Source organism: Rousettus aegyptiacus, unplaced genomic scaffold (genome assembly GCF_014176215.1).
Source record: "Rousettus aegyptiacus isolate mRouAeg1 unplaced genomic scaffold, mRouAeg1.p scaffold_m13_p_4, whole genome shotgun sequence".
Classification (NCBI taxonomy): Eukaryota; Metazoa; Chordata; class Mammalia; order Chiroptera; family Pteropodidae; genus Rousettus; species Rousettus aegyptiacus.
In genome coordinates this window covers 159447386-159461344 of record NW_023416307.1, presented here as the reverse complement: position 1 = coordinate 159461344, position 13959 = coordinate 159447386, and the positions used below count along the sequence as shown (strand labels likewise).

The following is a 13959-nucleotide window of genomic DNA, read 5'->3' as shown; positions in this document are numbered from 1 at the left end:
CTTGTTTTTTAAGATTTTGGTCAAACGAATTACGAGAGTAGAACTTCTAATCTTTCCTTCAGCAACCCAAATGCATTCAAATGATACATGGAAAGATATTGGACTTTGAATATGTCTGTTGGTACTATTAAGTTCCATAGGCCGTTGTGGAGAGGCAGATGATGTCGTTTCTTTACGCATCTAATCCTTATTTCGGTGTTGGAATGGCTGGGTATATTTGTATGGTTTTCTTTTAGTGTTTATGTAAACGGATGTAAGTGAAAAATGGGTAAAATATATTCCAGAAAGGATATTAGTATACTGAGGTAGTTAATGCTATTCTTGGGAACCACTTAGGAAAAAAATGGACTTATTTAAAAAGAAAGTTATCGATTATTATCAATCTTATGGGATCGGTGGCATGCTATTATGGACCTCCAGGTCTGCAGGTGCCCACAACGCCAGCACTTGAGTCTAAAACCACGTGCACACTGTCCATGCCTGGGAGAGGGCCACCTTTCCCGGACGGTCCTGAGCATTGAGCCCCAGAGTCCCCTCCGCCCCCAGGCAGCGCGAGCAGCTTGGCCCCGTTGGTCTAACGCGAAGGCGCAGGCGAAATGACAGGCGTGACTCTTCCCGTGCAGGCACGGCTGGGAGGCGGCTGGGCTCAGGTTTGGCCTCCGGCTTCCCTAGGTTCTATTGTGTGTGTGACTTACAGCAAATCACCCGACGTTTTGCACCGTCCCTTTCCATTTTTTTCCATAAAATGTGAAGAGTACTTTTCTCACCTACATTCGTGAAGTTTAAGTAGAAATGTGAAGTGACGTGCATGCTAATACGCACAATGCGACGTGAGCATGAGGCGTTTTTCTTAACTCCAGCAAGTTCGCAGCGTCGCTGTTGGTGCACGTGACACTTGCTACGTGACGGCTGCTCGAGGCGCAGGTGCTGTGACCTGGGTGCTGAGGGCGCCCGAATGGGCTTAGATGTGAGCTTCTATGTATTTATTTACCCACAGTCGTGGATTTAAAGCCCCAGGTCACACTTCCAAAAACTGTTTACATCAGGCAATGCCCATTTCCTTTCCTTAACTTTTCAGTGTTGCTGGTATTACATGCTGAATCCTCTTGAATATAAACCTACAGATATGAGTAGGTAGAGATATGTTTGGTTAGTGTGAAGTTCACAATCGCTTTCAAAGCCCAAACCTTAATTTTTAGTGTGACTGATCTGTGAAAAGTCCTGTCTCCTCTGTCTTCTCTTTACTTAATGAAAAAGCCAACTGCAAAACAACAAGATTGATTAGCAGCAATAACCTTGGTCGTTTGGCAATAAAGACCTTTGCTGAGGGCCTGGCCTTCGAGGCCAGTGTGGAGCCCTGGGCCTAACAGGTGGCGGAGCTGCGACAGTCACGGCAGAGTTTCCGGGGAGCCCAGTCAATCTCCATGCCAGCCCCTCCGGGGGAGCCACCCTGCACCCCTGATGGGTGCCCGACCACCTGGCCTCGGAGGCGTGCCCTCCTCCACAAGGGCACCGGATTGCTTGACCATTAGCACCCCAGCAGCGATGGAGAGCCGATAGACACCCAGCTTCCGTGCCCCTCGGTTGGGATAACCCAGCACCCACTGGTACCCAGTGCTCCCCAGAGGGGCTGGCCTGGTAACCACGCGGGGAACTGGCCTGGTAACAAACCCGACTGCATTTACCTCGGCCTCCCGGCATTTCTGGGGCTCACCTCCCGACTAAGCTTCTTGCATCCAAGTCGCTAACTCACAGTCTACTTTGGGGGGACTCAGAAAAAGAAAAGAATGTTCGACGGATAAATTGGTGCACCGATATTAAAGGATGCGCACGTGCTGGCGAGCTGCCAACTGTGCGGACGCCGATCCATCGTCTCGGCCGCGCGTAACGGCGTCACGTGCGGCTCCGCCGCGAGCCGGCAGGGAGCGAGCCCTGCGCCTCGTGCAGCGGGGGCTCTGTCTCCCTTTGTCTGCGGAGCGGCGCACCCTGGGGCTGCCCCCCGAAGCCGAGTCCTGCCAAGGCCTGCTGTGATGCCCCACGTGACGCGGTGCCTGTCACTCCTCAAAGGGGCTGATGCCCCACGTGACGCGGTGCCTGTCACTCAGCAAAGGGGCTGATGCCCCACGTGACACGGTGCCTGTCACTCGGCACGGGCGCCGACGCCCCACATGACGCGGTGCCTGTCACTCCTCAAAGGGGCTGATGCCCCACGTGACACGGTGCCTGTCACTCAGCAAAGGGGCTGATGCCCCACGTGACGCGGTGCCTGTCACTCGGCACGGGCGCCGACGCCCGCACGAGGCGCTGCCCCGTTGCACTGTCGGCGTCGCGGACCCGAGGCGCCGCGAGGCTGCTCGGCGTCCTCCGAGGTCGCGGGGCTGCTCCGCGCGCGGCCCCGCTGCAGAGCCCCGCGCCGCCCCGGGCCACGCGCCGCAGGGCTGGGGCTGGCGCCAGGCTGGACCCGCTGCCGCGAGAGGCCCACCCCGGGGGCCCAGCTCTGCCCCCCGAGACGCGAGCGACGCCGCGAGCCTCTCCCACGGGCCGTGCCCCGCCAGCCCAGCCGCTCCTGCCCGGGGCGCACGCGGGCTGCTCCGCGCCGCCCCGGGGCTCGCCCTGCGCCCCAGGGAGGGCTCGGCGGGGCGCAGCTCCCCGTGAACCCTGACGGTCGAGACGGAACACGGTCCCCACGTGGGCCACGCAGGGCGCGGCCCCTTCCCGGTCCTGCTTCCTTCAGTGCGACCTGAGCCGCCCGCGCGGGAACCGCGTCGTAAGGTAAACACGTAGGGAATGTCGGTGTGACGTCACCCATGTCACGTCCTTCACTGTTTTTTTTTTAACTTGAATTGATGTAAAACCACTTTTTCTCAACCCACGGCGATTCGGCATGATTTAAATGGATCACATTTTAAACCCAAGTGCAACACTTAATACATATTCTCATTAAATATTTTTTAAAAATTAAATTTAGTTACTTTCTCCTATACTGATGTTTCATTTTGCTTTTCTTGAATTTGAAAAATGTAGAAAAGCAAGGAAAAAGAAAAATTTCCCAGTCTGACTACTTTTTCTTAAGCACATGTAGAAATAAAAGTTTTTTCAATTGTACTAACACTGTTCCCCAGATAAGTCTATTTATACTTCCCCTAAAGCAAAACAAAAAATGCTTTGCACAAGCACTTGTTTTAACAGAATTTTTTCTATAAATGTACTTTAGAAAAATTTGAAATGTAAAAGAAGCAAAAAAAAAAAAAAAAGAAAGAAAGAAAGAAAGAAAAGAATCCTTGCCGTTTAATACATATATTTGGCACATATACATTTACTCACTCTTTTTAATTCAGATGTTTCTGAATTCTGCTGTGTGACGTCCTCACTGTCTCTCTTGACTTCTGTCACTCCAGAGGTTAATCAAGTATCCAAAAGGCCTGGGCTTAAAGCTTGCACTAGAAACTTCTCTGCGTGACTTTGTTTACTCCAGGGTTTGACAAACTGTGGCTTTGGGTTAACCTCTGCCATCAGTTGCTTTTTTGTAAGTAAAGTCTCATTAGAACACAGTCACTTCCGTTTGTGGATGCGTTGTCTACGGCTGCGTCATCAGTGTGTACAGGATCCTCCTGCTAGACAGTGGCAACAGAGGCCAAATGACCTGCAAAGCTGACATAGTCACTGCCCTGCCCTTTACAGAGAAAGTCTCCATCTCTGCGTGGACCCTTGGTCGGTAGTTCAGACATTCTGGTATCCAACTCATCACCGAGGACTGGAACGGGCATGGCTCCCGGTCCCTTTGTTAAATGACACTGGAGCAAAATGAACAAAACAAAACAAAACAAAACAAATAAAAACAAACAAAAATAGTTTTCTGCTTTGAGAAGTAACTCTTTCTAAGGAGTCAGACTTATATTTCAACACCAACATCAAATCCTGGGTGGAGAGTCTTACCTCAGGGCACCCATCGACCTGCAGCCACACTCTGCCCGATCCTGGTCCTTCTGCTGGGGCCACAGAAGCCCCCGCCTGTGCCGGTGCTGAGACCGGCCAGCCTCGGTCTAAGCCCAGGAAACTTAAACTTGCCTGAGCAACGAGTGTTTCCTGTCACCATTTTAGGAGCAAAGATTCAACGTGACAGACCCTCCGACCTGCAGTCCCGCCTGCTTGAGGTCCATTTCTGAGATTAGTGTAGATGCCGCCAGCATCTCTGTAGATAGAAGGGCCCGCTGTTCACGGCTGGGAAAATAGGCCCTCAGAGCAGATGCTAAAGCTGTATGGACGTGGCCTGTCCAGGGTCCAGTGTCACAGATCGAAATGGGCACAGCATCGGGAGCACTGTGCCCGGGGTCCGCCTTCCAGTCCCAGGTCTCACTCCGGGTCCTGCCCCGAGTCGAGATGACCATTTCCATCACTCACCCTGAAACAGAAGGCTGACCTCTGCTGTCTGCATAGTTTCTTTCGGTTCTGAAATTCGCTGAGAGTATCATTTTTTAGCAGTCAGAAAACCCATTTCTTCACGCTGGTCTCTTTTCAGCAAAGACTCCACTGCCTCAAGCAAGAGGCATACGAGATAGACAGGCGATGACTGAGTTCTGCAGCTTGGTGGCTGCAATAAAAAAAAGGAAAATTGTAGAAACGATTCTAACTATTTTTATAACAAACATATTTGCATTTATTTCATGCTGTTAACAACTTAACATATAATCATGCTTCCTCTAAGAAGTAATGTGTTTCCTGTGATTGCATTAAGCACGCTGCGTTATATCTTCCCACTAATCTATTCTCTATTATGACTGCCTATTTCGAGAGCGGGCATAACCGTTCTCATAAGTGATAGCATTATGTTCCGAAAACAAAGAATGTGATGGCACAATTCATCTCGCTACTTTGCCTGACTTAATGGCAGTTGAGGTTTCCTAGTCTAAACCAGGTTTTTTTCAGATCATAAATATTTCATTTTTAAATTTATTATTGATTGAGTTTGATAGTAAATAACTCCGTGAATGCTGAGGTTGGAGATCTGCTGTAAAAATGATTCAACATCTTCTCTTCTGTCTGGCCCTGGATTTTTATCGTGTCGGGGGAAAAAAAAAATACACTGGGCTACCCGAAGACAATGCAGTTGGGATTTTTAATCTATCTGATATAGTCAATTAACTGGTCAAAAAAAAAAAAAAAACAGAAAGGCGATTAGTACTGAACACATTCGTCTGAGGCAAACACGCCCTCTGAAAACAGATCTCGGTCTCGACTGTGACATTCATCAGTGCCGAAGGGATGTCGCTCAGTGGAGGATGCGTGACGCCCATCCGGGGAAACGCGCCTGGCACACCGATTTTCCTTTTTTCAAACACAACACAAGTAAAACAGTGAGGGAAGTTGTTCCGTGTTCTAAGTCGTGTTCCTCCACTGGCCGTTCTGTTAGTCTGGAGCTAGAGCGATCGCCCGAGCCATTGCGTGGTACTTCATTTTTCCTACCACCGAAGTCAGGACGTTATTTCAGATAGTGAAAAGGGGGTAAGAAACAGGTGTAATTTGTAACTGACCTGAGGATTTCTATAAACCGTACTATTAATGAACATATCTCCCATCACCCAAAATGATGTCAGATAGAGAGCTCCGTGTTAATGAGCTGCGGGTTGCAGGAGTTGGACAGGATTGATTTCCCACGCGGTCCTCCGTCGTTCGGTATGGTGGGCAGGGTCAGTGTAGCATTCCCCATGGCTCGTGAGCATGGAGGTGAGCGCCAGCTAGCATCCTCAGCGAGCCTCTTTCAGAGGCTTGGCACGGAGCAGCACGGGCACCCCGCCCTGCCTCCTTAGTCAGCGGGTGTCCCCAGTTCCCGGTGCAATGGGAAGTTTCTTTTGTAAAATAATAAAAAAAGAAGAAGCAGATGTCGTCCCTCCTTGGATAACTCCCAGCGACCCCCAGGTCTGCTGGGCTTGCCACAGTTAGGCCTCGCGGTGACCTCCCAGAGCTGCCCGCGGGCCTGGCCAACGCCTTCCAGATCGTTCCTAGTTTACTGGCAACGGTACCTCATTCACAGACCGACAAATGGTTTCATGGCCAGGGGATAGATCAAGCGATCGCTTCCCGTTTCTGAAAAATCAATTCTTCTGATCCAAACAAAGAAACTGCTCATGTTGTCTGGGCTGAGAATAATGGGTGTCGGGAGCGGGGGTACCCGGGGGACCCCTCATCACAGGACTCTCTCTGATCTCTCCTCTCATCTGCCTTCTGGGGTCAGATGCTAGCTGAGGACACGTAGCACAATGAGGTCACCATAGGGCAGGACCCGCACAGGCTGAAGGTACTGCCAACCCCGGGACCCACTTTTCCTGCTCAACGCGCGGTGCCTTCGCAGAGCGCAGACACGTGGGGAGCGGGCACCGCGGCGCCACAGGCCTTTGTCTGAGACTTCACAGACTTCACAGTATTTTAGAGCTTACACCAGGGATGAGCAGGAGACCCCCAGGGGCTCGAAACCTGTTAGGGCCGGAGAGTGAGCGTTTCCAGTTTTGAGGGTGCGGCTGTTCACGTCTGCCTCGCAGCCCGAGGGTGGCCGCAGACAGCGCTTGCGCACGGAGTCGGGCGGGCTCCTGCTGAAACCGCATCTGCAGAAACGGCTCGGCGGGCTGCAGTTCGCTGGTCCCTATGTTGGCCTTTACAGAGGCAGCGTGGTGCGAATTTCTGTGTTTTCAGACAACACCTTCCGTGGGCAGCAGCTCTGTCATGAACCAGCATTTTCGGTTCAGCAGCAGAACACATAAATATTCACTCCAAGTTGAATAAAACGCAGTAAACGATGTCATATTGATTCCGGACAGGTTTTACCACCAGGTGAATGTTGCCACCCAAGTTATAAAAAATATTTCAATTTTCAGAGATTTTTAAAAAAGTGTTTTGAAATTGTTGAAATGTTTGAAATCGTTACTTTTGCATTGAGAAATTCCATTAGCAGGAAAGGGAACACACCTGGTCTGCTGGGGATAAAGTTTGTCCAATAATAAAAGAACAGTGACCTTGACCATTGGGCCAAGAAACAAGATGGGACCCTGTAAGCCGATATGTTGTTTAAAAGATCGCACGGCCTGTAAACCTCATCTAAACAAGTGCGGGCGAGGCATTTTTGACTCTTTGGGGCCTGGGAGTTCTTTTAGGTTTATTTATTGACTTCCTTCAGTTGCCTTGAACAAGCTTCAGGGTTCTAGGGACCTGGGAATAATTCCGGAGACTCTTGTGTGTGTCAGTGGCCAGCACAAATTTGGCCTACTGAATATTTCTACCTCGCGTTGCTGTGAGTGAAAAACAGAACTCTGTTTATCTGGATCGTTCTCCCTGAGTCGGAGTATTCTCCCCTCCTCAGGCAATTTACACTTTTACAAACAGAACTTTTGCAAATGGCAGCGGATGCATAAATATTAGCTACTTAGGCTGTCTACAGCGTTTTGCCAAATAAAATGTCTCCTGGTCTTCGGCCTCATTATTGGACGTCGATAAGGCAATTGGATGGAAAAGAGCAATCTTCGCTGTGAAATTATACACCAGCTTGACTCCCGGAATCTTAGAATATTAGAGCTGGAAGGAATTTTCTTGTGACCTCCAGGCGAGACCCTTCCATCCTCCTAGGAGCAAACTGACACTCAGCGTGACCGTAAGTGATTGACCCAGCGTCGCTCAGCTGGTGAAGAGGAGACAGTGGAGGAAGCGCCGTCTCTAGAGTCCAGCTTGGTCTCTCTGTCCGTGACACTAGACTGTTTGGCTGTCACGTGCAAGCAGGCGCATACTTAGCGAAGACTAGGAGCGCCACACCGCACACCACACCGGGCGTTACAGGCAGGCATCGTGCGTGCTGGTCTACGAGGTCAGCGTGACTATTCGGACAATACAACGGAAGCTCTGATCCATACAGACCTCGGGGCGGGCACCACGGCAGTTTGGAGCCTTTTGAGGAAAACTTCGTGGAAATGCAGGCTGACGAATGAATGTACCATCAACGATTTGGGTTGCAAGAAGCAAAAATACAACACAAACTGGATTAGGCAAAAATTGGGTTTAGTGGCTTATATCTGAAAATTCCAGGGTTTGGGGCATGACCGGCGTTCATAATTTTACCGTATCAGGTAAGATTGTGGGTTTTGGGGGTAGAGGGAGGTGAGTAACACTCAGATCTAGGAAACGGGGATACGGGAAGCAGAACTCTTGTTTCTCGCGGGTCCAGGTGAGCGAAGGGGCCGTGGAGAGCGTGCGGGGGGCAGGCTGGATAGGCTGAGGCTGTGGGAGTTGCTTGTGGCCAGCGAGAGGCGTGGGGCGAGCTGGGTCCTCTGGGCTCCCGGGGCCTGGATATGTTGAATCCTTCCACCGGCCAAGGGAGAAGGAGTCTTTCTGCGCATTAGGTACCTGGGTGTGTGTCCACTACGATCAGGAGGTGGTCGGCGCGGGCCTTAGCAGACCTGCCGAGGGGTCGTGACGACTTTGAGCCACATCTTCCAAACTGGGTCGGGGCAGCTTTCATGAATGGTTCCGTGACATCGGATCAGCAGACTTCCGTCTTGGCAGCTTGACTGCCCTGAGAATCCTGACGAAGGTCCTGGCTTCGATCGCCACTGGTGTGGCGTAGATCACTGCCCGTCCTTTTGCAAAATGTAGTAGCCAGGAGGATGCGCCGATTGACAGGGTCCGGCCACGCCCTCAGCCCCGGAGCAGGGAGGTGAAGTCCCACCGCCGTACACGGGCAGAGCGGATGTGGGTGGCGGTCCCCGGGAAGAAAGCCGCAGGGCCGCTGTCACAACAAGGGGCAGAAACGCCGGCTTGGGGAAGTGGCGACCGGCCCTGCAATGAGGGTGCCCATGACCTGTCTTGTGGACTCGGCCCTTCTGGGGAAAGGGCGCTGTCGCTAACGGTGTCACTGCGCCTGTGCAGACGGCAGCCGTCCGGGGCCGGGGTTACGGTCCGGCCGCCGCCACGCAGCTCCTGCGGGGGACGCGGGCTGCCCCGGGCGTCCCCACGTCCCCAGCTCGCTCGTGGGCGTCACGCGCGGCGCGGAGTGGGTCTGCGACGCCCGGCCGCAGGCGCCCCGGGTAACCTGCGTGCGAAGGGGCAGGCAGGAATTCATGGCGCAGGACCCCGGCCGCCAGCCCGACGACACTCGGGGCCTTCGCAGCAGAGGACGAGGCGTGAGCATGCGGGCGTGGCCGGAGCGCGGGCTTGCTTTAGAAAGGTGGTTTTGGTCATAATATTTATCTGAGTAGAAAGGACAAGAGGCGTGGGCAGGAGGGCCCCCCAGGGGCCCAGCTCTCTTTATCTTAGGTCCGCTCGTCAGACCTTTGCACCCCTTTCTCGGTCGGCAAAGTAACCTCTTGGTTTATCTGTGTCATCCCGCATCTCACGTGATTTCCTCCGCTCTCCGCACGGGCCAGACCGATGCGTATAAGATGTAGATCATGCCGAGTGCGCCCTGCGTCCCGCTGAAAATCCTCGGTTATAACTTGAAGTGACACCAGTTGTGTGGCCTGTGGGGCCGGCGGACCGAGCACGTCACCCCCACCCCACCTCACCTCCCGCCTCCGTCTGCGTCCCAGACTGGACCTTCTCCTGGGCTTCGGCTACGCAGAGCCAGCGCCGCCTGCGGCCCCGGCGGGACCCCCGTGGGCCCCCAGCGCCCTCGGGCCAGCAGTGCTGGCCGTCACCCCGGCCCTGCGGCCGCTCGAGCCCCCGCCCAGGGTCATCGGTACCACCTTTCCTCCTAACCATCACCGTGCTTGCCACGTATGAGTGTGTACATGTGTGTGCGTACGGTGCGTGCGTGTGCGTGCGTGTGCGTGTGCATGCGTGTGGTTTCATTGTTTCAGTGAATCACTGCATTTCTCATGAGATGACAAGACCTCAAGGGGAGGATTCGGGGGTCGTAGATTTGCCACTGACACCTACATACCTAATGCGTTGCAGAGAATGGATGTGTAGCCAAACGGACAGATACAAACTCGTCGAAAAAATTGTAATGACTGAATGAAAATGCATATAGAAGATGACTTACATGTAGGGAGTAGCCTGTTGATCTTTGAACATTGTTTATTTTCCCTTTGATTTTTATTCCTTGACTAAACTTGAAAGTGTTTACTTTGGACTTCATAAAAACTAAAAATAGAATGTGGTCGATGTTGTTGGTTTAAGTTGTAACTAGAACCACAAAGAAATGAAAGGTTTTTAAAATTTAAAATATATCAGGAAATGATCAGAATGTCATTATTTACTAACTTTACAGTTAAAACCCACATACTTCCAAAACATAGTTGAACTTGCAATAAAATGTATTTCCACTAGGTTAAAAGTTCCCAAGTGGTCCTATCATTTGAAATATAATAATTTTATCAAATGCGACCTAGGTGAGTTTATGCCGAACTTATTATATATTTTTTTGAGATTATGAGTTTTATGAGCCTCTTGTTGGATTTCTCTTTGGGAGTAAAGGCCAAACACACAATTTCTTGATTTTGTTTATCATCGGAAAGTATAAATAACAAAATATATTAGAGAAAATTATAATGTAACCTCATGGGAGAAGTATGTCCATACTTGAAAGATAGCACTTTCAAAAATTGATTTCCTACAAAAATTTTGTAAGGCAGTATTTCTAGTAACATCAACAAAGTGTTTCCTAATGAATGTGTTATATATCTATAATATATAATACATTACATGTCACATAAATGTATAATGTGTAACAATGATATATTAAGAATGATAATGTTTTCTAATGAGTATCATCTCAACGATATTGATTAAAACACTATTGATATTGTTTTTATTTATATTGACAAAATATTGAAAAATCCATAACATATATAATCACTGCTAATATATATAAGATAGAGTAATAGTCTCTTATTCCTAACGGTGTAAAGTAAAAAACAAAAGCCAATAACAGAATTGCAGTAGTCAGTGTAATATGTTTTTAATCATCTCCAATATTAAAAAAAAAAAACTCTTAACTTAATAGTAATGAAAGTTTTAACCCACACAGAATACATTCAATTGAATTGCATTTCGACCCATTAACTATTACAGCAAATTCGATAGCACATGAAATATATATCTGAGTTGTGAACTGAAATTATGGAAACTTTGCAAAATGTACATAGCTGTAAAGGGTAGACCTTTGGGTTGTTTTATTTGGGATAATAATATTTTAATATTAAATTCATATGCAATAATTTATATACATTTAAAAATATGATGTTTGTATATTGGTCATTGCATGATAATTTTGTTTCTTTCAGACTCTTGAGATCCTGACTGGAGGAGAAACTTTTCCCCCTGCTGATTGTATGGAAGAAACTTTGACTTTAGAAAGTGGAAATGAGGTTGCTATGGAAACTGGTAATTCTGCTGCTACTCATAAACACTTGTGCAGGTAAAGTACTCTATTATTATAAAGTGTGATTGATAATTTATTGGCATTTATTTTTTCCTTCAGGTGAAGCAATTTTCAAATGCACAATACTTACATTATTTGAGTGACTAAGTGATAAAACTTTGAAAGTAATCTCTGGCTAATACAGGGAGTTTAAGCCTTCTAAAATGTTTCAAGTGCTATTTTTGAACAAGACTAAGGTTATTTTAATTATAAATTGTCAAATGTGAAGTTTTCATAGTAAGAGAATGTGATTAAATGATTTCTGTCATAAATAAATAATGAAGAACCATTCTTTTCATTTCCTTTATAGTGAATTCTTTAAAAAAATCAAAATATACATTTTCCCCTCAAATTTAGAATTAGGTATGAGGGAGAAGCAATCTTGCTATAGAATAAAAAGTGACAGAGAATGTTCCATCAGAACGAGATTAACTTTTAAATTTTTTCTTTGCATTTCAATTGTTTTATTCACGCTAAATACATTACTGTTGTGTGTCGGTTAGCCTTCGCTGTGTTACGAATCCCCCAAACTTGAGTGGATTAAGATAACAAATAACTGCGTTCAGGGATAAGTGTGCAAGCTGACGGCTTAGAAGGGGCTCGGCTCTCCTGGTTCTGCCCGGGCGCATCACATCCGCAGTCAGCTCCTGTGCCGTGTGGGACCTGGCCAGCCCCGGCCGTGCGGGGCCGAGCCGGGGGGCTGCCTGAGTCCCTCCCGCTCTGCGAGTCTGGGCTCTGTCACACAGTGCCTGCCCGGGGTCCCCACGGGAATCAATCGTGCGCGAGACCTCCCGATGTCCAGGCTCGACGCTGACGCGGCGTCATTCCCGCGTCGTCCTTGTAACCAGGCTGATTTCAGGGGAGATGCCGTCCCTTGGGATGGAAAGAATCTCGTCTAATATAGGTTAGAAGATTTGTTTTTGATGGAAATTGCTCAAGAAGCTGAGGTTGGGTTATAAACAGGATTTGGGGTCCATGCCTGCCCATAGCTGGCAGTGGGAGCAGAATGGATGTGAGGTGATGGAAAGGCACAATTTTTTCTGAAAGAAAAAAAAAAACCATCAGGAGGCCTAACGTAGACTCAGAAGGTTGATGCTTAGCTTTAAAGACTGAACCATCTATGTGTATTAGGATAGAAAAAACCTTTTAATGGGATAATTTAGAGACCGCGTTGATAAGTGGAGGAAAACTTATGACTCGAAATCTATTTTTTTCTTTTAGATAATGCATGGGAAGTGTTCTTGAAGTATTTTACTCTTAAACAAAAATTAAGCAGAGTGGCTGGAACAAAATAGTAGTGGGTGTAAAGCAGGAGCTGAACAGCCATGTAGGGTCAGATTCTGTGGGAATTAGAATGTCCCAAGCGTGAGAAGCTCACAGTCTGTCGCCGCGGTTAACTTAAATTTTTCTGTAGTGAAAAAGCTCAGCACAGACTAGATGCTGATCTTTCTTTAAATCTTTGACTTTACTGGGATTTTTACGTAACATTTGAGAGATTTTAGGCAGATTTCAAAATTTGAGTTGAAATGTTTCAGAATTTGAGTTTTTAAAGTGCCAAACACTTGTCTGAGAAGGTAGACGCGTCAGGCGGCTGGACCACGTGCTCCGTGTGTTACGCGTCGCCCGGGCTTGGAAACAGCACGAGGTCAGCGCGTGGGCTACGGGGAGCCCTGCCGCCCTTCCAAGGAGTGCCACGCCAGTCGGCGGCTGGGGTCACAGACTCAGATGCCCTCCGGGACGCAAACATCGCTCGTCGTGAGGAAGGTTATTTCTGTGATATTCGCTAGTCATGTCATCTTCAGAATTCCTGCCCAGCATTCTCTTTTAACTTTGTTATTTTAAGAAAATCGTGTCACTTAAATGGTATTTATTTTCCAAACAACCCTCTCGGTCCATGCCGTCAGTGGATTATCCGTGTGCCACTGTGTTTGCTTTGCTAGGGGCTGAGCCCATCTGTAGGAATCATGACACCGTGGTCAGTCCTGAAGAAGCACTGTTATTCATCAGGAGACTCGGTGTTTTCAGAGAGAAACTGAAAAAATAATTCAAGGACGCGAACATGGAGCGAGTCGCGTTTCTCAGGGGAGCGGCATTTCAGGCACCCTCACGCTTGCATCACGTTGTCAGGGCTGACGGAGGCGTTTCTCCCGGTCCCTCGAGGACTCCCCAGGAGTGGAGTGAGGCTGCGGGGTGCAAGCCAACCGGGGGGACATAGCGTCTACTAACGAATGCAACGATGTTCTTTCCGCAACTTCCCCCGGAGTCATTCGCTCTTAAAACTTGAACGAAGTTGTTTTTAGTGCTTATGCCAATACAGAAAAGACCGCGTTTGTCAGCATTTTGGCACAGCTTGCCATTTCACGAATGGACTAGCCTGAAGGCAAATCTGGGAGACAATCTACTTCCTTCTAAGTACTCCCAGCCAGAGGATTATGAGGAGGGGATGTTGGCAAGTACTTAGGATTGCTGGATTCAAATATAGCCTTCTATTGAATTGGAAGCTAGAGTAAGTGAACTACCAGAGAGAAAGCCACAAGGGTGGAAGTATGCGCTGTGAC

General features: G+C 48.8%; 1 protein-coding gene across 1 annotated transcript in view; it reads left to right on the top strand.

The window, feature by feature from the left end:
* Positions 1-13959, top strand: part of CNTN6 (contactin 6) — a 177028-nt gene that overhangs the window by 21813 nt on the left and 141256 nt on the right. Inside the window, exon 2 of the mRNA XM_036219494.1 lies at positions 11265-11398. Within this exon, the coding sequence (XP_036075387.1) occupies positions 11344-11398 (55 nt within the window). The 5' untranslated portion in view covers positions 11265-11343. The remainder of the gene's footprint in view (positions 1-11264; positions 11399-13959) is intronic.